The sequence below is a fragment of the Ovis canadensis genome, chromosome 7 (assembly GCF_042477335.2).
Source record: "Ovis canadensis isolate MfBH-ARS-UI-01 breed Bighorn chromosome 7, ARS-UI_OviCan_v2, whole genome shotgun sequence".
NCBI lineage: Eukaryota > Metazoa > Chordata > Mammalia > Artiodactyla > Bovidae > Ovis > Ovis canadensis.
Window position 1 is genome coordinate 72540893 of NC_091251.1, and position 25134 is coordinate 72566026.

Consider the following 25134-nt stretch of genomic DNA (forward strand, 5'->3'; position numbering starts at 1 on the left):
GTGGACTAGAATAGAAGAGAGAAGTCAATGTTCATGCCTTGATCACAGCTGCTATGTTAATAGTTCCTACAATATTTTCTGTTTGAAAACCTGACAGTGATGCTCAGCTAGATAATGTCATAAGAAAGCAAAGTACAAAAATGACTAGCGGGATGAAAAAATGTCTGTGTTTGATTTCGGTGCTCCCAGTGGTTGGGCACATTGTCTGAGCTGTGTTCCTTTTTTGCACAGACACCCCTACTGTTCGACAGAGACAACGTGTGCAGCACTTTAAGGTTTTTTTATTTTTTTCAGACAAGGCTTTATTGGGGCCCCAGCTGCAGCAGAGGGGAATCAGAACAAATAACAGGTTCCCTTGTTCCCTGGCTCCCTGGGCAGGGTAAGCTTGTTCCTTATATGGGGTGAGGGTAGGGAGTGTGTCCAGAGGTTGGGCCAGAGGGCTAGCCTTAGGTGTTTTGCCCACCCCTGAGGTCATGTATGGATGTGAGAGTTGGACTGTGAAGAAAGCTGAGCGCTGAAGAATTGATGCTTTTGAACTGTGGTGTTGGAGAAGACTCTTGAGAGTCCCTTGGACTGCAAGGAGATCCAACCAGTCCATTCTAAAGGAGATCAGTCCTGGGTGTTCATTGGAAGGGCTGATGCTGAAGCTGAAACTCCAGTACTTTGGCCACCTCATGTGAAGAGCTGACTCATTGGAAAAGACTCTGATGCTGGAAGGGATTGGGGGCAGGAGGAAAAGGGGACGACAGAGGATGAGATGGCTGGATGGCATCACTGACTCAATGGGTGTGAGTCTGAGTGAAATCCGGGAGTTGGTGATGGACAGGGAGGCCTGGCGTGCTGTGATTCATGGGGTCACAAACAGTAGGACACGACTGAGCGACTGAACTGAACTGAGGTAATACTGTGTGCAGGGGGCGTGTGCTTTTGCTTTAATCCCCTACTTTTGCTCTAGACTTTTCAAAAGTGGCAGATAGAATTTTTTGGTCTCTGTATCTTTTGTCTATAATTTTGCCCCAACTGCGCATGTACACGGTTATTTTTAGTCCAAAAATATATAGTTTCTTTATATTTTGCTGCTTAAGGAGAGGTTTATTTTTTAGGCTCCAGCACTTTAAGGTTTTCAAAGCACTTTAACATCCGCTATCTTACGTGCTTTTCAACATCGCTTTAGGAAGTTGCTATTATCATTCCCACCTTGGCAGGAAAGTCTGAGACAAATAGTGTTATGTGACCTGTCTAGCTGGCAAGCAGCAAGGTTGAGACTCACTCTGGCTCTCCTGACTCAAACCTGAGACTATTCCCTGGACCTCCAGTGGCGAGAGCAATGGTTATGGGGATGGTGATGAGGCGGGCAAAGAAAAAGCTTTTATTGCAAAGCAAGCTATTTGACACCCATACCTTGGTAATTAAAGAAACCTCTGGCCCTTTTCTCATTGTTGGATGGAATGACAGTTCCAATGAAGAAGTTTGCGATAGCAATGAGAAGAATGATCAGAAGAATCACTTGAGCCTGGAATGACAAAGTAACAGGAGGTCAAATTAGACTTATTCAATGACCTTTTTACATTATTATAAAAGTTGTAAATGCCCACTGAATGAAGACCCTATCTAATAATTCCAGTTAAGATTCTACTGTCGTAGGTAATAAGGGTGTTCTTATAAAATGGCATCTTAATAAGCCTTATTTGGTCTAAGAATAGATGTTACATTTTCAACGGGTGCATGGCTTCTGAGGAAGAGCAGCGATAAAGAATCCACCTGCCAATGAAGGAGACATAAAAGATGTGGGTCCAGTTCTTGGGTTGGGAAGATCCCCTGCAGGAGGAAATGGCAACCCACTCCAGTATTCTTAACTGGAAAATCCCATGGACCGAGGAGCCTGGCGGATTATAGTCCATGGAGTCGCAAAAGAGTCAGACATGACAGCAACTAAACACGCATGCACCCATGCGCTTGTGCACTTGAAGGTGATATTTCAAGAGCATTCTAAGTACTAAGTGGGTAACTTAGTGCAGTGTCCCTAGGAACGTAAGTGGAGCCAAAAGATTTAACACTGACAGAGCTGTCTTCTTTCCTTGGCAGAGCTCCTGTGGATTCTTGCCCTTCCTGGGACTAACTGCAGGAGTATGAGAATACAGAATGAGGCACAGAATTCCCAGGATGCCTAGTGCACTCGAGGTCGAGTGATCATACCCGTGTGTGCTCAGCGCAAGCTGTCTCCAAGGCTAACCAGCCAAATCATCTGTTCTTAGGTCCCTCTGACATTTCAAGGTGTTTACTGGCTTGGTTGTTTCCCTCAGCTGGAAACGCAATTCTCCCTATATTTTGCAAACCTATGTCTTCACAGAAGCTTTCTTGCCCACTGAATCTAAACAGTAACAGCTAATGTTTGTGAGGGCTACAGTACAACAGATGCAGTTTTAACTTTACCAATATCCTCTCAGGTAAATAATAACCACCCACAACTGTATGAAGTAGGTAATACTGCTATCATCATTTTAAGGATAAAAAAAACTGAGGGATAGAGAGGTTAAGTAATTTACCAAAGGTCGTATAGACATAAACCAGGTTCAAATCCACTCTAACTACAGAGCTGGAGCTCTAAATTCTACCTTCTACTGTCATGAAACTACATTGCCTCCCTCAGGGAATAATCTAACGTATGTTCCCCCTGCTATATTCTATCTCAGTGCCCTGTTTGTTTCCTTTATAGCACTTTCACGATTTACCATTCTATATTTACTTTTTTATTACTCATCTCCCCGTAGACCATATGCTCAGCTATGACAAGGATTGTGCCTGTCTGGGTCACTCTGAATATCCAGTGCCTAGCAGAATACCCAGCACATGATAAGCACTTCGTCAGTTTTTGTTTAATGTGTGAATGCATAACCCACAAATAAACACCATGTAAGAATGTTTTCTATTGCCTTATATAAAATGGGAGGTTTTGGCTATCTTTTCATTTCTGGTGACCACTTGAGATCTAGTTACTGCACATAGGAACCTAGGAGTTTTGATTGTACTAGTCACTGTGGAGAGTTACAAAGCAAGCAAAAGACATTCTCCCCACCATTCAGAAATTTACTAACTGGTATACTAATCACTGAGTGACTTCCCTATTGGCTCAGATGCTAAAGAATCTGCCTGCCAGTGCAGAGACATGGGTTCAATCTGTGGGTCGGGAAGATCCCCTGGAGAAGGAAATGGCTACCCACTCCAGTATTCTTGCCTCGAGAATCAAACTGGCAGGCTACACTCCATGGGGTCACAAAGAGTCAGACATGACTTAGTGGCTAAACGACAACATACTAATCATTAAATCCAGATATTCTCTACTTCCAGGGCCTCTGGTACCCTTAGATTTGCTGCTAGAGTATGGGATTTCAGAGGGAAATGACAGTTCCTGCCTCTGTTATCTCCCAACACCCTTGTCATAGCTTGTGGACAGTCAGCTAGGAAGGGCATACCAGGGAAATGAGGAAAAGACATAGGCCTCCAGTATGTACTATTGCTATGACCACAAGGGGTCTGTGCGTGAAGATGGCAGTAATCTTATTGGCTATGTCACTGTGACTACAGAATAAAGGACAAAGTATAGGCCTGATCACATGAGCTATGACTTACTACTGCCTGGACTTTGTGCTTTGAGGACTTGTTCCACTGAGCACTGACCAGGCTCTTTTTACCATAGAAAGTAATAATAGCAATTCCTTTTGAATATGGAGTTCCTTCTATTCCTGCAATTTGTTCAGGAAGCTGACTAGCAGTTGTTGGTAATATCATTTTGAGAAACTAACCTTTGCTTCCCATTCCATTCCAGCTACTGAAATTCCTAAAAGAATCACCACTGTGATGGAGCCTATGATTCGGATGTCATTGGTTGGATCCACCATCATCGAATCACTCTCCTGGAACAACAACAAAAAAATCCCCCCTAAATAGTTAGAAGTGTTTTTTCTTTTTTTTTGGTCTGTATGTGTTATTGTAGCATTTAACAATAAAAAAAGATACTATGCCCTGCTGTCTGGGGATAATGAAGTGCTGATAAATTTGAGAAGATAAAACATCTAGCATTACTTTTTCCTATAATAATAAGCCTTTGATAGCCAAGGCTAGGAGTTAAAATTTTTAGGGATCCATTCTAGGCACAGCTTTTGAAACTATTGTAGCACTAAGTAAAATTATGGGTATGTACACTTATCACGTTTTATTTCAGGAGAACAACCAGTTATTTTTGTGTATCAAGGGGAATACTAGAGAGATGAAAATGAGTGGTCTCCAATGTGAATATCAAAAAATAAGTGCTACTCAATTAAAGAACAAACTATGAACTATACAATCCACTCATTTATTCATCTGATTTTCAAATAGAGGTATTATTACCTATTGAATTCAGTATCTGCTATCACTTCCACAGAAGGGGGACTGGAATCTAGCTCATACACTAGTTAATTAATGTGCTCACATACACACCATCCAGAGGGAGCACCTAATGCCCAGTTTCCTACAGTGAATCCTGATGTTTGAACTTTCTTTCCCTTTGGACATCTGTAACCATATAGTAATATTGATGCTGACAATAATGCTCATTATTTATCTTTTCTTTCATGTTTTGCCCTGTATTTCATATCCATTATTTCATTTGATCTGTACCACATTTGTATGAAAAACATAGGACAATATTATTAACCCATATTATGGATTTGAAAAGCAAGGTTCAGATGAACAAAAGGACTGGTCCAAAATCTGTCAGCTGGGAAGTGTGAGAGCCAGGACTCTAAGAAGTTCTGATGCCAACTATATTCAGCTTCCACATTCTGCACAATAAATCTATTTCTCTCATCTTGCCATAATGATATCCCCTAGTGCCCTGGGAAAGCAAATTAAACCGAATTATCTTGCTGGGATGAAGAGAACAAAAGCTTTTAATTACCTTAAGAAGATCTACCACAGTCTCAGCAAATCCCACCACATACATAGCAACAGCCACTGCGTTGGCAAAAGCAAAGATCAAGCCTATAGATCCACCAAACTCAGGCCCTAAGCTTCTGGAAATAAGATAGTAGGCCCCACCTGAAACAAGAAAGGAACACGTTTTATACTGACGAACTGCTAGAGGATTTAGTTTATATGACCAAACAATTGTGATGGTCTGAGAACATTTAAAGTACTAACTATTCTAATTTTTTATTTTAATAAAAATATTACAAATCCTAGTAATTTTAGAAATCTTGTGTCAACTTAATGAATAACTTAGCCCTTCTTTGAATTCTGTGTATAATCTACAATAGAACTATCTTGACTAAATAAAATCTAATTTATCAAAACCCATAGTACACAAATGCTACAAATAAGAATATAGCAAACTTTTCTTTCAAATTCTTTGTCTTTTGAAAATATAAAATTATTTGTCTCTAACTTCACTGGAGAGTTCAGATTAATAATTTCATATCTGAAATTTCCAGAAACAGGCAGGCACAGGCAGAAAATGAAGTAGGTAAAGTTTATCAATACCATTCAAGCTTCATTTCTGGTATAATTTTTGGTGTATATTTATTACATTAAAATTGATGACTAAATAGTGCTATGTATTATCCACTTTATACATCAGACTTAGTTTTGATGATTTTAGCTCAAGAAAGCATGGTTATCCCCAAATACCCATATGTGAATGGGAGTGGCAAGTGGGAAGTAATATACAGAGACCTTAGGATGATTGCTTCTCTCTTGGACTTTGAAAAGGAAGTTCTACACATGGCTGCATACTTCTGGGTATGAGAAAGACTGAGCCAGAATGGCTAATCACCTTGAGAGTTCTGAGAGAAAGGTCTGAGTTCTGAAGGCAAAAATAAATAGTTGTTGAAAGGCCTAGGTGACTGGATGTTATCACAGACCGTGTGAGTTCATGACTTCCTGTCCTGAACTATTGGTAGAAGAATGATGCTGAACACACAGACCTATAACCAAAACGATCTCTCACTGACACCTTTTCACTGTTTCCTCCCTAGCAACTCCTTTGGGTGAAGGGACAATACCTTCTCTATAAATGTAAATTTTTATTTGGGTTGGGCAAATCCTCATTATTTCCATTGTCCTGATTACATCAAGTAAATTAGCAGCCAATTACTAGACTTGGTCGAGGAAGAAAGGAAGTTTGAAGAACAATGACAAACTTTACTCACTCGTTTCCAGCCTAGGCCCACATGTTCCTGGATGATTTGAAAGTAACCCTTTGTTTTATTTTCTTTTTGAGAATCTTCTGAAGCCTGTTGGCCATTGGTAGCATAGCGTTGGGGTGAACTCTGAGGGCTCACTGAATGAGAAGTGTAAGGAGTGTCAGCTGGGATGCTCAAGAAGACCCCTTCTAAGAGGGCCTGGGGAAGAGGCAGTGGGGCTCATCCAAGGCACAAAGAAACCATTCATTTCACTTTAACACATGCTTTCTTTCTAGACACCTGGTCATTCTCTGCTTTATAAACATGATCAATCACAGGAAGTGGGCCCAAAAAATCTTTTCTGGAGAGCTCTTAATTTTTGGTGAAAAGAATCAGGCCTTGCTATTTAAATTTTGGATTATTTTGTTTTGTTTGAATCCTTTGGGAACTAATTATCAACGTACAAATTTTACTTCCAACATTAAACCAACTCTAGACATCACTACATAATCAAAGCTTGTAGTCACAAGTGCATGGATTGGCTTACCTCCTCGTACCACTCCATTTGTGCAAATAGCGGACATAGAAATACCTGTAAGTGTTGTCACTACCACACTCAGGCCGATGATGATGACTCCAAGACCTGAAAAATCCCCCAAGAAAGGTGTTTGGCTCCAGGACTTCAAGAAGTCACCAATAAGTACTTCAGGAGGCATCAGTTTGAACCTTGTCAAGGAATGATCTGTCTCCCCATGAAAAACCTGAAATGTTCTGAAAGATCCCATTGCATCCAGGTATAGGAAGGTCTAGAAGGTACCTGAAATGTACTAAACTTTAAAACTGAAGTTGGGTTGAGGAATCGGTTTTCAAGAAACACCAGCTGGAGTTGTGCAGTGGCCTGAAAAGTAAAGCATTTACCCAACGAATTTGTGTACATGGACTTCAAGACCTGCAATGTGCCAGAGAGGATGGTTAGACAAGAGACCGTAGCTGACCAGAGTAGATGGGGGCTATGTGGACAGTACCTTATGTTTTCTTCTGGGTCCAACTTCAAGAACATCGAGCTACTTTCTTGTTCCCACCAAAAAGAAGTAAAGTATAATAAAAAGTTTTTGCCTACCCGTAGCAAGCAGTGAGAATATTTAGATATCTTAGAAATTTTACCTCCACGAACAAACCCGTTAGTTGCTATTGCAGAAGTTGACAACCCAGTAATAGAAGTGACCATGGTGGAAAGAAGAATTATGAGAACTCCAAGACCTGTTAGCAATGAAAGACAGAAGATATTACATTTTACTCTTCTTCCTTGGCTTCCCTATTGCTGCAAACTATACTGCTCTGAATTTAAGTTTTCACATCCAAGCCTGTGGGCCCCGGTGGAGTTCCTTCTTGCTAAAGAGAAACTGGCTTGCCTGGTATAAAGATCAAGTCAGAGAACTGCTCATTGTGATGAAGGATGGTCTCCAAAAGTAAACACAATCTAAACTGCGGCCCTGGAAAGAAAAAGTTGACTTATGCTGGTGTCCTGGGAGAGAAGTTACACTGGCTGTGAAAAGAGAAAACATAACATTTGACCTTCTCTTTTGCTTGAGAGGAACCTGAATGAGAAAGCCGGGGTTTTGACAAAGGTTAAATCCTTCTCCATTTTTCTTGCATCTCTCTTGCCTGGCAGGGTAAAAAAAGAAAAAAAAAAGGAACCAACTTGGATTACCTTTGAAAACACTTCAGAAATGTCAGTGGTGACCTCTTTGAGCCTGTGTTGCCTTTACCTTACAAATGATCATGCGGGTCACAAGTTTAATTACCTCCTCTGACATATCCATTTGTAGCAATAGCAGAGGTGGATAAACCAGTGATACCAGTCACTGTCACGGCTAAGCCGATGATAATCACACCAAGACCTCAGTTGAGAAAGGAAAAATAAAGGCAATTAAATGGTGGAATAATCCATTTAGATTGTTTACAAAAAAAGTCAGCAAGTCTAGAGTAATCACCAAAAGATCTCCTCTTGAGTTTAACAAGTTGGTCTGGAAGCCACCACAGAGGAAATGCTCAGCTTTGAAGTTTTCTGCCCATGGTAACACAGATCCAAGAAACCCAAGACCTAAGATGTGCAGTACAAAGTTGCACCTAACTGAGCAACTAATGGCTGGTCAAAATTTAATGTGAACCTCACTGTTTATGAAGTTCTGGACACCCAGAAACATAATAATTGGTTTGAACAATCCCAAGCTCCTAATATTATTAGTACAGGGTAAATGTTCAACTATCTTTTTATGTATATTTGATTGTGTAGGAGTGGAAAATCATATATATCAATAGTATAGAAAATTGTTCATCTGGCAGATGATTAAAGTAGAAAGAATCAAATCAAACTGCATTTACTTATTGGCTATGTGAACTCTGATAAGTTACCTATTTTCTGAGCCAGAAATGGCAATGAAATTAGAAAGAATGTGTGTGAAGTGGCCATGTATAAAGAAAGCAGAGGCACGTGTAAAGGCAGAATGCCTGTGTAAAGTAGCATAGTGCATATAACACAGTACATAATCAAAGGTGCTGCTTTTTAATCATATCCACAGTAGTCGTAATAGTTATTGTTTATTAAAAGCCAACTATATATCCAGCTGTGTTAGGCAGTATGTGAAATGCAACAAAAAATGAAAATGAAAAAAAGCTGCCCTCAAGGATCTTATGGTGCAGAATCATTTACTATGAGAGGGAGAATGTAGACCAGAATTCAGAGGAAGGCAAGGCTGTTCTCAGTTTCAGGAAATTCACAGCCAGGAGGACACTGAAGGTTAGCAGAATATGCTGTGGCCAAATTTGCCATGTTAGCATAAAGATTACTCTGAGCTAAAGACAACTGAAAAGAAGCAGATATCTCCCCTTATTTGCCTAAAGGCAGGACATAAATTTGTAAAGATGTCTCCTTTTTCCTTTCTCCTGGGTATAGTTATCAGCTAGAGACTGGAGACAGCTGGAAATGATACTAGAGGAATCTACATAGACTTTACCAACTCGGCCTTATCTTCCACTGCTGCTGCTACTGCTGCTAAGTCGCTTCAGTTGTGTCTGACTCTGTGTGACCCCAGAGACGGCAGCCCACCAGGCTCCCCCGTCCCTGGGATTCTGCAGGCAAGAACACTGGAGTGGGTTGCCATTTCCTTCTCCAATGGATCAAAGTGAAAAGTGAAAGTGAAGTCGCTCAGTCGTGTCCGACTCTTCGCGACCCCATGGGCTGTAGCCTACCAGGCTCCTCTGTCCATGGGATTTGCCAGGCAAAAGTACTGGAGTGGGGTGCCATTGCCTTCTCTGTATCTTCCACTAGTTCCCCCATATATTTGCCTTTCCACAATGTGCCACTCTAGACATTCAGTCTTTTCCTTTGTCTTGTTATTTCTCTAAAAATGTGTTGTTCTTTTGCTCAGATGCTTGTATAAGACCAAATTCTAACCACCCCTTTGAATTACTCATCACTGAGGATTCCCATTTATAGGCACAATGGATACACATGTTAATAAACGTCTGATTGTTTTTCTCTTATTAATCTGTATGTTGTCAGTCTAATTTACAGGGTACTAGCCAATGAGCCTAAGATGAGTAGAGGGAAAATTGTAACTTCCTCCCCTTCACTGAAGGCTTCCCTCGTAGCACAGTTGGTAAAGAATCCACCTGTAATGCAGGGGAACCTGGTTCAATTCCTGAGTTGGGAAAATCCCCTGGAGAAGGGATAAGCTACCCACTCCAGTATTCTTGGGCTTCCCTTGTGGCTCAGCTGGTAAAGAATCTGCCTGCGATGTGGGAGACCTGGGTTTGATCCCTGGGTTGGGAAGATCCTCTGGAGAAGGGAAAGGCTACCCACTCCAGTATTCTGGCCTGGAGAATTCCATGGACTGTATAGTCCATGGGGTTGCAAAGAGTCAGACAGGACTGAGCCACTTTCACTTTCATCCCTTCATTACCTTCCTCAATGGACCAGTCCTGTAGAAACTATCAGTCATGTCCAACTCTTTTGCAACCTCATGGACTGTAGCCTTCCAGGCTCCTCAGTCCATCGGATTCTCCAGGCAAAAATACGGGAGTGGGTTGCCATGCCCTCCTCCAGGGGATCTTCCTGACTCAGGGATTGAACTCGCTTCTCCTGCATCATCCTGCATTGCAGGTGGATTCTTTACTGCTGAGCCAGGAGGTCAACCTTAAATTCAGGGAGAAATTATAGGCTCACAGGCACTGACATCATGCTGGCTGCAGCAGCTTACCTGCGCCTGTTTGGTGTGTTCCCTGACATAAAGTGAATGCTTCATAATTGTTATCGGTAGGCTCTTTTGTTCCAAGGATGTAAGAAGGGTAGTCAGCTAAGAGAGGCTGTGATCTTTCTGGCCATGCCCTAGACAAAGGGGCGTGGAGGGAGGTTAAGAACAAAAATGGGAATGAAGTATTGGAAGCTGGCTCTTTTGACACCTTCAGTTATATCCTGGTTCTAGCTGAAGTTTCTAGGCTCTTTTACAGTTTAAAATGCAGTAGGAAGAGGCTAAGTTGGGCATGAGATGCAAACATCAACTATATTGGTTTGGCCCCTAGAGTTTATCTTAAACACTTGGTGTTATAAGAAATGATTGCACTAAATTCTCTGTATCTTTTATAGGGATCCTGTGATGAGCATTGCCTCTATATCACTGTGCAGTTTCAGGTCTGTGTGCCACTAAAGATGGTTTCCTTTTATTTTTTTTGCTCATTAACTCTTGATGTTGTTTCATAGCAAATGTTTAGCTTACCCCAGCAACTGGACTGAATCATATAGTTTGCATTTCATGATATTAAAACTAGTCTGACTTTTAGTATTTTCCTACCTTTATATTCACTTTGCCTTTATTTCTGAACAGTTCTTAATTTATCCTTTTGCATTATGTATATTTCTGTAAACTATTTAGAATCCTGGTATAAAGTATGTATTTAAACAGCAAGGGATTTGCATACATCTCACAATCAAATATAAAATCCCACGGTAAAAGCAACTTAGAAAACATCAGGTTCATCCACAAACTTGGGTCCTTGAACCACCTGCTTCAGGAAATGCCTGGGGTGCTTATTTAAAATGCCCAGACTCACTGACTTTGGATCTTTCCAAGTGAATCCCAGGATTCTGCAGTGTTGTAATTAACTTCCCAGGTAATTCTTATGCACCCTGCAGTCTGAAGATTATTGAGCTATCCTCAGCCTATCTCAGGAGAAGGCAATGGCACCCCACTCCAGTACTCTTGCCTGGAAAATACTATGGATGGAGGAGCCTGGTAGGCTGCAACCCATGGGGTTGCTAAGAGTCGGACATGACTGAGCGACTTCCCTTTCACTTTTTCACGCATTGGAGAAGGAAATGTCAACCCACTCCAGTGTTCTTGCCTGGAGAATCCTAGGGACAGGGGAGCCTGGTGGGCTGCTGTCGATGGGGTTGCACAGAGTAGGACACGACTGAAACGACTTAGCAGCAGCAGCAGCAGCCTATCTCAAACTGTGTCTGCCTGTTAAGGAAGATTCTTAGGCTTTATCTTCAAAGAATTGATTGGGAAACACTTAATCCAGCTTCCTAATTTTCAGATGAGAAAGTGAAATACACAGAATATAAATGACTTGCTTCAGTCTCATCTGCTTTTCACACCCTTCTTCCTCACTTGATGGTTAAGTTTATTGGATACTACATGCCCCAGCCAAAGTGGTCAAGACAGAGAACAAGTAGATGGCATTATCAGCTCATTCTAGCGTATACTTTTGGGGACGAGGCAGCCAAAACGTATGGCCCCATAATGGTTACCCAAGAACTATAGCTGCCATTACTCCTGGCTACAGCTTCCTTCTGACTCTGTTTCCAGAGTCTGAGCTTGAAAGTGTATTCAGGTTTCTTCCCCAAGCTCCTCATAAAGCAAGAAGGGAGTATGGACTCATTTGTTTTCTTTCCCAATAAAAAGAACACAAATGGGACTCAGACAGTGACTTAATCAACTCATTCAGTTTTAAGACTGTAGCAAAGTCCAGTAAAACTGAGTAAGGTTGATAGTTAAGTTTCTATTGCTCACTAAAGTCTATTTTCTCAGAGTAAAGAAAAACCAAAAACCTCTATTCCTAGAAAAACCCAATGGACACCCATTTAGGTAGAACTGTACTCTCTTCTTAAGTTAGACTTGGCTACTTAAATAAAAGATCTTTATTGAAACAATATTGATATCTGAAAGTATAATACACAGTTTAGCACAAGATAAAATTCTTCATATTCCACAATTTTGCAATAATCATGAAACTGGATTGACTGGGAAGAATAATGTGAGATCTGATTAAAGTTCAGATTATTGCCCAAACATATGGGTTTCAAATAAGCTGCATTCAAAACAATCACTCTTGCCCTGGGCCACACTCACACCTCCAAACAAAGTATTGTTTCCTGATGATCTCAATAAGTTACTAAACTGCCCTTAAAAAACTAATTTTGCATGAAACCCTGGAGCAACAACTTGGCAATATTAAGATGCAGATTTTCCATGGAACAGCATAGACTTATTTTGAACCCGAGGCTGTAAGTGTTCATTTGATATGCATCATAAAGCCAGCTAGCAGCCTTTTGTCAGGCACCCAGCAGTTGCCAAACATGCAATAAGGAAAAACTGTGGGAACTGGTTCCAACTCTTTCTTTCTCATGTTAAGTTTCTGGTGATTCTGAATCTGTTTTGAGGAGTGAAGGCAGTAAATAATGAGCAAGTACCTTTTATATGTGAATTGAGACCCATCTTGGCGTAGAATCTGAAAGCACATCTGAACTTCTACTTTCTTGATACTCATGATTTTTAGCTATGCCCCCCGCCAAAGTGAATATGTAATGTATTTTCCATATATAGAGAACACTACTAATTTTTGTCACATTGAATCAGAGACTTCAATAGCATTCAAATAAATTTTCATATAAATTTAAGTAATATACTCTCAGTAAAAACATTTTCCACCAAAAACAGTACTTTAAATGGAATATAATATCTAAAAACATCAACTAAGCACTCAAAATCATTTCAACATCATACATTTTCCATTTAGAAAAATTAGCAATAGTTATTATCTTATTTATTTTATTATCTATTATTTAAACTTCTATCTGGCAATACTTCATTAACCTTTGATTTCTTACTGCTTCTACCTGAAAGTAACGCAATTCTCTCTTTTTTTTTTTTTTTGGAAATTCAGCATTTTTATTAGTCAAGTCACATTTTCCCTAGTTTTTCTACAAGTTATTTTTACTTAGTGAAATTTTGCCAATAATCATAAAGGGGGATACTCTGATGAATGCCAGTATGTCCCCAAACATGAATATATTCTTTAAAATGGATGAATCTCTATATACCTATACACATAAAACTCTATGAAAAGATGAAATATTTACTTGAGCATTTATCTGGCCGGCAAGCTGGAAAATTCCAGCCTCCCAGGAGTTAACCCTTTACCTTTCCTCCCTGACAAACATTGACAGAAAGGCAAAGTAAAAGAGCCCAAATGCAGATTAATACTGTGACCTTCATCTCACATTCAGCATTAATGGTGAAAACAAGTTGCTTGCTGAGTTTTTAATTTACATTGAAAAGTATGTCGTGGGTGGTGGGGGGAGTGCTTACCGATTCCAGCTTCTCCAACAATCCAGGAGAGGCGAATGAAGAGCATGACACCCCAGATATTCAGCATACATCTTACCTGTGGGTTGAAGGAGCATGAAAAAGGACGTGAGAAGTGACAGTGGGGCAACACCCAGGCATCTTTGTGACTCCTGTTTTCAGGCCTTGTTAGCATGTAATCCAGTAGGACATTGAACTGATAGTTTTCATTTGTGTATATATATATATATATATAGGAACTTTCTTACCAGCACACCTTTCACCCATCCAAACTTCACAGCACCAGCTTGATCTTCTCCCTTGTTTTCAGCTTGTTCATCTCCAGGTGTCCCTTCACCGTTAGCAACCACATCAGCTGAACCTGGGGCCACTGATACATTCTACATTTTTATAGATAGCAAAAACATGATATCTGGTCAACACATGGTTCCAGAAAACTTCCAAAGGCAAATCAAAATAGTTGACATAAAGCATGAGTCAAAAAAGGAAACATTTTGGTCATTTTAATAATATGATTTTTTTTTTGCCCCGGAAGATGATGTGTTCATTTTGTGGGTGATTTTAGGCACCACTGAGACTGCAAGGGTGGTAAAGGAAACTGGGCAGTTCTTCTACTGGTGAGAATATTACCTTAGGGAGAATGATCAGAGTTGGATAGATTTAGAATACAAAAAGATGGAAAGAAGGAAGAGGGGGTGCAAGGCAGGTAAGAAAGATTATCAAGACTGAATGAAATTTAAAAAAAAAAAAAAAAGACTGAATGAGGGGTGGGACTTTCCTGGTGGCACAGTGGTTAAGACTCCGTACTTCCAATGCAGGAGGCACAGTTTTGATCCCTGGCTGGGAAACTAAGACCCCCACACACTGTGGGATGTGGACAAAAAAGAAAAAAAAAAAAAAGTGAATGAGTCTTTTATAAGGCAAAGTAAGATGAAAGTTAATATTCCTATGCAATGTTTGGCCTTCTTTCCATTAACCTCCCTGAACTTCATTTTATCCATCTGAAATAATGATAACAAAAATTCTCCACTCATGTCAGAATATCTTTAAGAAGATTCACTAAAGGAACACATAGAAGTGTTTTGTCTTTTTCTTTTTAGGTGTAGAGTTTTCTTCAAAGGTGCAAAAAGTGTATGACTACAAAAATGCTACTCCTGTAGGGGAATTTTCTTCCAGATTTGATATACCTTTGCCTGAGAATTGTCGGATGTGCAATAGTATTGTACAGAAGGTGAGAAGTCTCCCTACTGACTACTAGAAAACTAGTAGAAATAAGAAGTAGTAAGTCCTATAAAAAAAGATCAAAACCTTTACTTAGTTTTTTTTTTCCCCCTACTGTGGCCTAATTTTGAAAAAAGATCTTCCCTGTCAGTTGAATAGTTTCGAGAAGGAAATAGCTATGTTTCTTTCAAGTTAAGAACAACTTTCTAGCTTTTATTTTATATTTGACTGAATAATTTCAGATGTGCCCACTTAATTTAGCCCGTCTAGCACTTCACTGACTAATGGTTAGACCACACCCCACTGAGCTCCCCAAAAGCAATCTTCCCCAGTAAGGATTTTGAAATTATTAGGGGAGAATTTTAGATTCAGCAGTTGATTATGTTATTAAAGAACAACTTTATAAGGACTTCATTTGGGAACAACTGAAGCTCTTGCTCTTGCCATGCTCAAGGGTGCTTGCTTCTTTGGGCTTTAGTGTACCGTTAGCATGGGAAAGTCCCCTGGAGAAGGACATGGCAACACACTCCAGCATTCTTGCCTGGAGAGTCCCATGGACAGAGGAGACTAATGGGCTGCAGTCCACAGGGTTGCAAAGAGTTGGACACGACTGAAGTGATTTAGGACATATCATTAGCATACCCACTGTAAGATGACCCTAATCTGGGCTATTTAGTCAAGTGGTTTTGACCTTTTGTCTCTTTGTAGAAGTCCTTTAAGCAAGGATTTCTCCCAATTTTGTTCTCTATAAGACTTTTTCCATGACACTATTATGCCACTTGGGTAATCAATGTAATACGTGATAGGAGTTATTGTATGTGAGCGGAACTGGAGGAGATGAGAGTTACATCTTAATACAAACCAAGGACCTGCCATAGAGCAGCCCATCAATAAACAGTACTGAATCCATAACGTGGACTTGAAGGCTACCCAATCTCTACCACTTAAGAGGAGAGAAACTTGTCTCTTATCCATTCTTGCCTCTTGTTTCTTTTTCCTTCTTTCCCTATTGGGTATTCCATTTCTCACTATTTCCTCTGTGCAGGCCACATTAAATAAGAGATAGAAAGGGAATGTTCCCCAAGTCAGATCATCTTATTCTTTTCTGATAGCATTAGGAAAAAACTGAATGGCATAGAAAACTGAAAGTTATAGTTAAAATTCATTTCTGAATTATTTGAAAAATATTTCCATTTTGAGCATACTCGATCCCTACTTAACAGATAATTGAAACTGACATTATATACTCGTATCAGTGTGAAGTATGGATAAACAAAGTCCATAGAAACAGACTGAGCTGGGCAGAAATTGGTGATCTATCTATACCAACCACAAATGTAAGACATGCATGTAATTAAAAAATTTTTAGTAGCTAGTTCAAAAAAAGTTAAAAAAAAAGAATTTAGTAAAATAACTTGGGTTCAGATATGGATCCTTACATTTAAAAATATATTTAATTTTTGTATAATATTTTGTGTTCCATATCAGCAATATAAATATTCATTAGCAGTAGAGGCACCCCATCTTATAGGAGAGAGCTCAACCACAGAATGTCTTAATAATGTACTTTACTTAATAGATCTGTATAAAATACTATCATTTCAGCACTAATCATTATAAAAATATTAACAGAATATTTTGTATTCTTTTTTTCCAAACCATGTCTCTGAATCCAGTGTGTATTTTACAGTGATAGCACATCTCAGTTTGTGCTAACCACTTTTCAAGTGCTCAATAGCCGCATGTGGCTAGAGCTATTATATTGAATCTCACATGTCTATACAACACAGTCAATTTCAGACGGATGAAATACTTGTTCTCCAGTCAATTAAAAATTCTATTTTTTTTTGAAAGGATTCTACACTTGTAAGGCAGCTGAGTAGGTCAAATGTAAATTTTATTTTGTGTAACTGGAAAAATCAATGAGAGTGAGGACTTGAGGAATGTGTTAAAATATTCATGAATGTTGAAGAGATTATTTGGTTAGGAGTTTCATTTATTTGACTTGATATGAGAAAAACTTTCAAAATTGTCAATATTCTAGTTAATAAGATCCCATGGCCAGACCATCAGCAGCTACTCAGTCAGGGAGAAAGCAATTTCCTCTTTCTGGGTTAATTAGGGAGCCCATGAGACAGAACCTTAGTCGCTCACTTTTTAAAGGCAATCTTGGGGCTAAAATCCATGTTTCCTGATTAAACTTGAACTTGAGGGTTTGGTCCAGGAAATTGCTCTGCTCTTCTTTGAATTCTAATGGTAACTCTTTCCCTTAGATCCGGATTAGACTACCAATTATTGTTAAAAAAAAAAAAAAGTATTTACAAAGTAGGCTAAAGGGTAAATAAAATATCTAAAATTCCTTCTTAAATGAACATTTTTATCTGATGGATGCCCTTCTGGTCACAGTTTAATAGTTCTTTAATTTATCACTAGGACGTCATAATGTGCAACAAAAATAATATTCTATGAGGTCATGTCAAGGAAATAATTAGATAAAAAAATTAGTAAGCAGCTATGTTCAAAGTTATTCAAAATTTGAGACACTGTAGGATCTATAACTCTCTCTTAGGTATGTTCTACCTGCTAGAGTCTCAAAGTTTTAAATATACCACAGTGGGGAAAAAATTCCTTGAATGTATATTTATTCCATGGATAATAAAGGTTTGATAGCAAATTCTTAAGTAGAATCCATTTCCATTCCTTGCTGTCATGCAGAAACTGAAAAATCTTTGTCCCATATAAACTAGGAGACTTGGAATCTAGTTTGGCTACACAATTAATTCAGTGCTTGTCCTCCAGCAAGTTATTTAACCTTTCCTGGATACTGCCAATGAGGTTAAATCCAATGGGTTTTCTAAAAATCTTACTTTGAAGTAGTTTACTCTAAGGCAAAATCATTTTTCTGTTTGCCGTCTTCGTCTTCTAACACGGCAAAGCAAAACCTGGTTTCACTCTTTAATAAATGCCTCCTTTGTAAGGCCAAACAGCAAGTATAAAGTTAACTTATCATCAAAGTATGGAACAGCACTTCAGTTCGAGGATTTGTAGGAACTTCATGGCTGTGAGCTATAACAGTGGGCTGGCAGACTCCTGGCTGGTGCACGTTCTTGGGACCAAGGTCTCAAAGACTCAAAGTTTTACGATTGCTGCCTGAAACCAGTTTTTTCCTCCATACTTTGAATTCATTTGTTTGTTCACACTCTATTTCCATAAATTATGACCCACAACCTTTAATAAATGCATTTTAAATTGCATAGCTTTAGGGAATGATTATTTATTTACCAAGAGTTTTACCTGTGCGTTAAGTATTCAGAAAAGGTAAAGAAAAGAAAGAAAGAAAGAAAGACCATTTGATAAAAGGCTTTCCCCCCTCCAATACTGACAAACTAGTAAAGATTCAATCATGTGTGGTTTAAGTAAATTGCTACTGGATTTTTCTAGATGATTAAAGATTGAATTATTTTATTTAGTATAAAATATGTGATTTTTTCAGACCTCTGAAAAATGACAAATGGCTTTCTAGCTATTATCAAAGAAGAAAAATCAGTATATATACTTTTAGTATTTATTAAATGTTTTTCACTGTGCATTTTACTTTTTAAATAAAACTTCAAATAAAAATTATCTGGTATAAAAATTACCATGACCATCATTAATAATCATTTACTAAGTTTGTACTCATTATAAGCAACGTGCTAGATTTTGTCTGCATATAAACTCTAACATTTACAAGCATCCTACAAAAACAATTGATATTATATAACTTGTAGGCAAAAGGAGAAGGGGGGTAATAGAGGATAAGCTGCTTAGATAGCATCACCAACTCAGTGGACATAAGTTTGAGCAAACTCGGAGAGACAGGGGAGGATAGAGGAGCCTGGTGTGCTACAGTTCAGGGGTCTCAAAGAGTCAGACACGACTTAGTGACTGAACGACAACAACTTGTACAGTACTGCAAGTAAGGGATGAAGTAATTTTTCTCTACTTTTAACCAGAGTTTTCAGAAATCCGTAATTCATGACCACTAGTATAGGCATTTAGCTCTTTACTACAAAGAAAATGAAAAGGATTTCTTCACTGTGATATCAAATCATTGAGATTACAAATTCTGTCAATATCTATCACTCCTGGAGTTCTATTTAAGATAGAGACTTAAAATAATGTCTTTCAAGCCTATTTTTCATTTTACATACTACGTACAGGCTTGTCATGTAATTTTTTTCCAGCTTGGAAGCTATAATCAGGATTTGCACAAAATCCAACTGATTTCTAACTAAGTATGTTCTGTCATTTATCATGAATGTACCGTTCCTACATGGCTTTTAAAACCATGATTAGGGATCAAAAAATCTCTCTTAACTTATACTATGTCAGTTACTTTCTACTTTTAAATTATTGAAGTAAACACTAAAAGTTATTTTTTTGCATACAAAATCAGTGACATGTCTGAGTATTATTATATAATATTTGTTCTAGTGATCATTTCCATTTGTGATTTGAAGAATGACCATAAAGTTGTCAAGGACCACAAGAAGGTGACAGCATATTTACCTTATACTGCAAGTCTTCATGTTTTATTTGGGAGGTGGGGGGAAAGCAGAGGGAATAGCAGAATCAAATTCACTAGCAAGGAAGAAATGAATTGAAGAAGGCCCAGACTGTTAATGTCTGAAGGACAGCACGGAAGTGGAACCATGGAACAGGTGTTCACAAGTTCAGCAGCACTAGAATGTCCATGGCTGTGTGAATGTGCCCATTGTAGATTCGCTGATTATATTCAGATTCTGCTCCCAATTTGGTTATGTGCATAGTTCATGATTTAATCAAACTGAAGTACCCTAGATGAGGGTCTTCCCCAGCGGCTTAGCGATAAAGAATTGAATTGCAACACAGGAGACGCAGGAGAAGTGGGTTTGATCCCTGGGTCAAGAAGATCTCCTGGAACAGGAAATGGCAGCCCACTCCAGTATTCTTGTCTGGAGAATCCCATGGACAGAGAAGCCTGGCGGGCTTCTGTCCATGGAGTTGCAAATCGTCAGACAGGACTGGAGCAACTGAGCACTCTCACCTTAGATGAGGATCAAGTTCACAAAAAGAATAACTATACTGGTTCAGAATGATTATTCAGGGCATTGAGACAATCTAATTTTTAATGTATTTAATTTGCCATTCCTTCATATCTGAGGAAAAATCGACAAGTTAAAGCCCTTAGTCTCATCTTTTAAAAAATAATATGATATTTTAGACAGTCATCAAAACTGTCAAATGCAGCTATGACATTTCTCCTGTTCAGTCATTCAGACAGTTTTCTAATAGTGGCCTCAGAGCTTTGCTCCCCTTATATAAATGTTTATTCAAACCATGGCTTTGGAAATTGTAAATCAGCCACTTTTTTCTCTATGGAATATCAGTCCTAAGAACACTGTGAATTTACACCATTTCCTTTTAATAGGGGCTTTCCTGGTAGATCAGCCTGTAAAGAATCTGCCTGCAATGCAGGGGATCCTGGTTCAATTCCTGGGTTGGGAAGATCCCCTGGAGGAGGGCATGACAACCTACTCCAGTATTCTTGCCTGGAGAATCCCAGGAGTTAAATTTTTCACTTCTTTTGTTGTAAGTTGAGGAAGGGAGTGAGAATATTTAAATTTTGATCGCAATTTTAACAAATTATGCAGCTTTAAAAATTATCATGTGTAATGAGGTAGGGGACAGTGGAATAAAATTTTAAGTCTGCTCGTTTTACTTCTTCAGGATAAATAAAAATCTTTATAATGTTCTAAATTTCTCTTTCTGCCCTTCCCATGTCTCAGAAACTCCTTGTGTCCCTTCTTTCAATCTTTTTTTTCCCTCTTTTCCTTCTCCTTTTTCTTTCTTCTCCTTTCCCCTTCTCTCACATAGAAAAGGAAAATGACACCTTAGTCTGAATGGAGCTTCAAATTGCCTGGCTTCTCAACAGTTTTTCTCAGGGCTGCCATTTTGTCCAAAACCACTACATTGCTAATGTCTTTTGATTAAAGCACCAAATATCCCAGATTAAATCTAAATCTTATGTCTATAAATAAAGCAGCCATTTAGCAGAATGTTGGTGATACAGTACACTGCACAAGTAAGGTCTGGTGGGAAGAGGGGTAAAGAGACAGGGCATAGCTCTTTCTCTGGATGTTGCTCAGTCTCCAGAGTTAGGACCCAGGGTCCAGGATCCTGAGCAGCCAAGGGGAACTGGTTATGAAGAGGGATTTTCCTGAGGAAAGAAAGATGAGCAGAAACTAAGGGGAGCTTTTCACCTTTATTAGAATCATATTAGCAATCATTTAATTTAAAAAAGGTTGAGTGAATGAATGAATATGAAAAGAATTGTTCCAGCCATTTTTTTTTCTCCTTACCTTAAACCCTAGGCAAAAGTAGAGTGCATCTAGATATGAGACAAATAATTATTCTTCATAGTAATTAATTATATCACATAAAGAGTGCTATTCATTCCAAACTATGTTCCAGATGAGCAGTCAAATAAAGTGCATCAATATATTTTAGAACAAGTTACAGACGAAGAAATCTACGAAGCTTACATGCTTTGCTAAAGATTAGAAAAAGTGCTGCCTCATGCATTTAACAGCTTGGCCATCTTCCTTAAATAATGAAAAGTTTAGCCACTTCTTCTTCTTTAGCAAAATTTAATTTAGTTACTTTTATATGCTTAAGTGCCTTCAGTAACCTTGGGCAAGGTTTTGAAGAGGAAGGGATAAAATGCTGATCATATACATCTCTTCTCTCTCTTTAAAGAATATAAAAAATACCCATGTGCTCTAAAGTCTATTTGCACAGTATTAACTACAGCAGGCACCAGTGATTTCTTATTTATTTATTTTTTTTACAACTGTTGTGGAGGCATTAATACCAATGTGAAACCAGCTTAGTATTCAGTTTGACATGCTTAACCAAGTGTGAATTGAATAGACAATAACTGTAAACAAGATCCCACATATTGCCTAACTTTCAGAATTCATTTTTTAGTTCTCTTTCCCAGCCACTAAACATTTGTGAAAGACCTTTTGTGTATCTTCTGTTTATCGGGAACTAGGAACAGTTGTATGAGTAAGATGGACAGTTTGCCATAGACCTCTTCATTGGACACTTTTACATTTATAAATAAATTTATAAACCTTATAAGGTTCTTACGGAGCAGGGAATCACCTGAAGGAATGAGGAGGATACTTGTCTGTACCCTTAAGCTTACCTTTGCAAGTTGCTCGTGAATGTCCAGCAGGCTGGGACGGTTGACCTTGGGCCCGCTAACACTGCCGGTGTTGCGATAGTACTCAATCTTGGGCACAGCATCCACAGTGTTGTGGCCAAAGGTTTGTAGGTAGTATGTGTTTGTGTGAGAATCGTAAGCGTGAAAACTGGCATCTGTTTTAGCCGTTTCCCCAGTTTGGAGGAAATTGTCGTAGCACTCCTGATTCCCAGGCCTGAAGCTGATTCTAAACCTGTTCTGGCCTTCATCCCCAAAAGAGGTTTCCTCATAATGCGGAGGGTCAGCGTTGTCAGTCACAGCGGCGCTGCTCTCACGGCTCTCGCTTATGACATTAACTTGAAAGCGATTGGTATTACTGGGCGTGGAATCCAGAAATACATTGGAAGAGTTGTTCAGTGACATCTTCCAAATAGATTTTTCACTAAGCTATTTTATGGTTGTTTAAAAAAATGTGTAGATTTGCTCTCCAAAACACTGAAGTGCTACATTAGGGAGCTCTTGACTTTTGTTCTAGAACAATGCAACAAACAGATTCTTGATATATTGTCTCCTATACAATCTTCAGAATGTTCTTCAAAGCTGTCATTAAAAGAGAAAATTAATCTCGTTCCAGGTAACATAAATATATTTAAGTAGGGTTGAGGTATGAGGGAACAGTTTTCTTTCATAAGACTTAACAACTTTAAATTCATTTCCTTAAAAATGACCTGTCTATGAACCTGGTAGCTCAGAGAGTAAAGAATCTGCCTGCAAGTCTCTGCAGGAGATTTGGGTTCGATTCCTGGGTGGGGAAGGTCCCCTGGAGAAGGGAATTGCTACCCACTCCAGTACTCTTGCCTGGAGAATTCCACGGACAGAGGAGCCTAGGGGGCTACAGTACCTGGGGTCGCAAAGAGTCGGACACGACTGAGTGACTAACACTTACACTTAGGAACCTTAGTTACCTAAGCAATTAAATCCTGTAATAAATAACTGGGGACGTGCTTCAGCAAACAGAATTTCCAATGGAGTAATTAAAATGCCACCTGCGTTTCTAGTATTTGCTTGTACTCAATGCAGGTGGATTCAATATGACTTTAGAAAAGATGAAATTCTACCAGACAAATTGAGTGAAGGCTAATGAGAATATTCTCAGCCTGAAACACAGTACATTGACAGTACTAAATGTGGAAACTGGAAAGTATATTATGATTGATATTAACATATATTACATCATGAGTAAATTTCTAAAATATTTTTAGAATTTCTAAAGAAAAGTTCTTGTAGGGTTATAAAAATATATCCTGTCAAGATGTCTCTGAATTCTTGGATCTTTTACTAATCTTCAAAATATTTCATTTGTTCATACATTTGTTTGTTTAACAAATGTTATTATGGAATCTTTAAAAAACAGGAGTATTCAGGGTAAGGAAATACATCTTAGTCCTTAATAAAGTTATATGCTATATTTAGGCAGAATAATTATGCTCTACTGATTCCCTTTAATGAAATATTCTCAATTTTTGTGAGGTTTTTATTTGACTGTGAGATAGATAGACTACATAATCATTTTCACAATCCACGCTATAATCCCATTTTAGAACGTTCTTTCATTAGAATAATACCTTTATTGATATCTTAAAATTTGGCTTTTCAAAGAAAATTCAACAAAGATAGATAAATACAAAAAACAAACAGACAAATAACCTTGCTTCTCCCCAGCAGCTATTTCTTTGAATTAAAGGAAAAAAAAAATCTCAGCCTCAACTCCAAGTAATCATTCCTGGGGAAATAATAAGTGAAGCTATTACCTCTTTAGTTTTTAATGGAACCTCTCATTTATCTTCATAGCCCTTGACATCCTCCCCTTTACTCTTCAGAATCCACTTTACAGCATAATTTTAAGTATAATTTTTACCCTGCCCAGAAATATTTAACTTACCACCTGGGAGCCTTCTTCTCAGGAATCATAGCCTTCAGCATCACCCAGGCATATATGAACCACTTAGCTCTCAATCCCCGCCCCCACCGCCCCAAACATTAGGCTTCTTCTTATTGGCTGAAATCTTCCTTGAAAAAGATGACCAAGCAATGATTGGCCTGAAATAATACCACCCAGCCATTAGCACAGAAGAACCTTGAGTTCTACATCAACTTGTAACCAGGAGTAAACCATTAATCCCTTTACACGGGAAGACAAATAGTTTCTTTAATTCATAAGGGGAGTTGAATTGCTCAACAGCAATCATCCAACAAAATATGAACTGTGCTTCAGTTGAGGTTAAATAAATAGAATCTTGTCATTTCATTTCACATGATTCCTAGTGACCTCCTATTTTTCAGGATTTGCAGCAAAATATAGGCCTCCAGAGATAATTTCTATACTTTGCAACTAGAAAATGGTATTTGAGATTATTTTATCTCATGTATGGTAGATATTATCTTGATTCTTCTCTGATTGGGAAATGAGCAGATAGAATATGATCAATGACTTATTGACAATTATTTCTACTTAATGGAGAAACTCTTTTAAGCAAGAATCAAACTGTGGGTAAGTTTTTCAGTGGCACTGCTAAATGACCTTTTTACCTCCACCTGGCAAAACATTTTTTTTTTTAAAATCAAAACTGGGTTTTGAGTTTTGTTGCAGGAAAGGTTTTGCTCAAATGTGTGGGGTGGTGCTTATTAAGACAGCACAAAGAGTTCCTCCATGCAGGTTCTGTCATTGGTTTTCGATCAGGATGATTGAAGGAGTCCTCCTCATGTTTTATTAGAAACTATTCAAGTGATTTCCAGTTGTCTGAGTAGCACAGTTGTGGTGGGATGCAGAGAGTAGGAGAAAGTCTCTGAAGTCAGTGCACTTGAGTTACAT

At 38.6% G+C, this 25134-nt stretch overlaps 1 protein-coding gene across 6 annotated transcripts in view; it reads right to left on the reverse strand.

Annotated features, from left to right (window-relative positions):
- Positions 1 to 24297, reverse strand: part of SLC12A1 (solute carrier family 12 member 1) — an 88376-nt gene extending 64079 nt beyond the window's left edge. For 2 of the 6 annotated variants that reach the window (XM_069596615.1, XM_069596614.1), the window contains exons 1-9: positions 24205 to 24297; positions 22266 to 22862; positions 14059 to 14190; positions 13814 to 13889; positions 7967 to 8062; positions 7326 to 7421; positions 4940 to 5079; positions 3804 to 3914; positions 1402 to 1513 (exon numbers count right to left, since the gene is read on the reverse strand). In XM_069596615.1, coding sequence (XP_069452716.1) covers positions 1402 to 1513; positions 3804 to 3914; positions 4940 to 5079; positions 7326 to 7421; positions 7967 to 8062; positions 13814 to 13889; positions 14059 to 14190; positions 22266 to 22685 — 1183 coding nt within the window. In that variant the 5' untranslated portion in view covers positions 22686 to 22862; positions 24205 to 24297. Of the gene's footprint in view, positions 1 to 1401; positions 1514 to 3803; positions 3915 to 4939; positions 5080 to 6708; positions 6805 to 7325; positions 7422 to 7966; positions 8063 to 13813; positions 13890 to 14058; positions 14191 to 22265; positions 22863 to 24204 lie in introns of all 6 variants that reach the window. The other 4 variants (XM_069596620.1, XM_069596618.1, XM_069596619.1 and 1 more) reach the window with 3 other exon arrangements.
- Between the last annotated feature and the right edge of the window lie 837 nt (positions 24298 to 25134).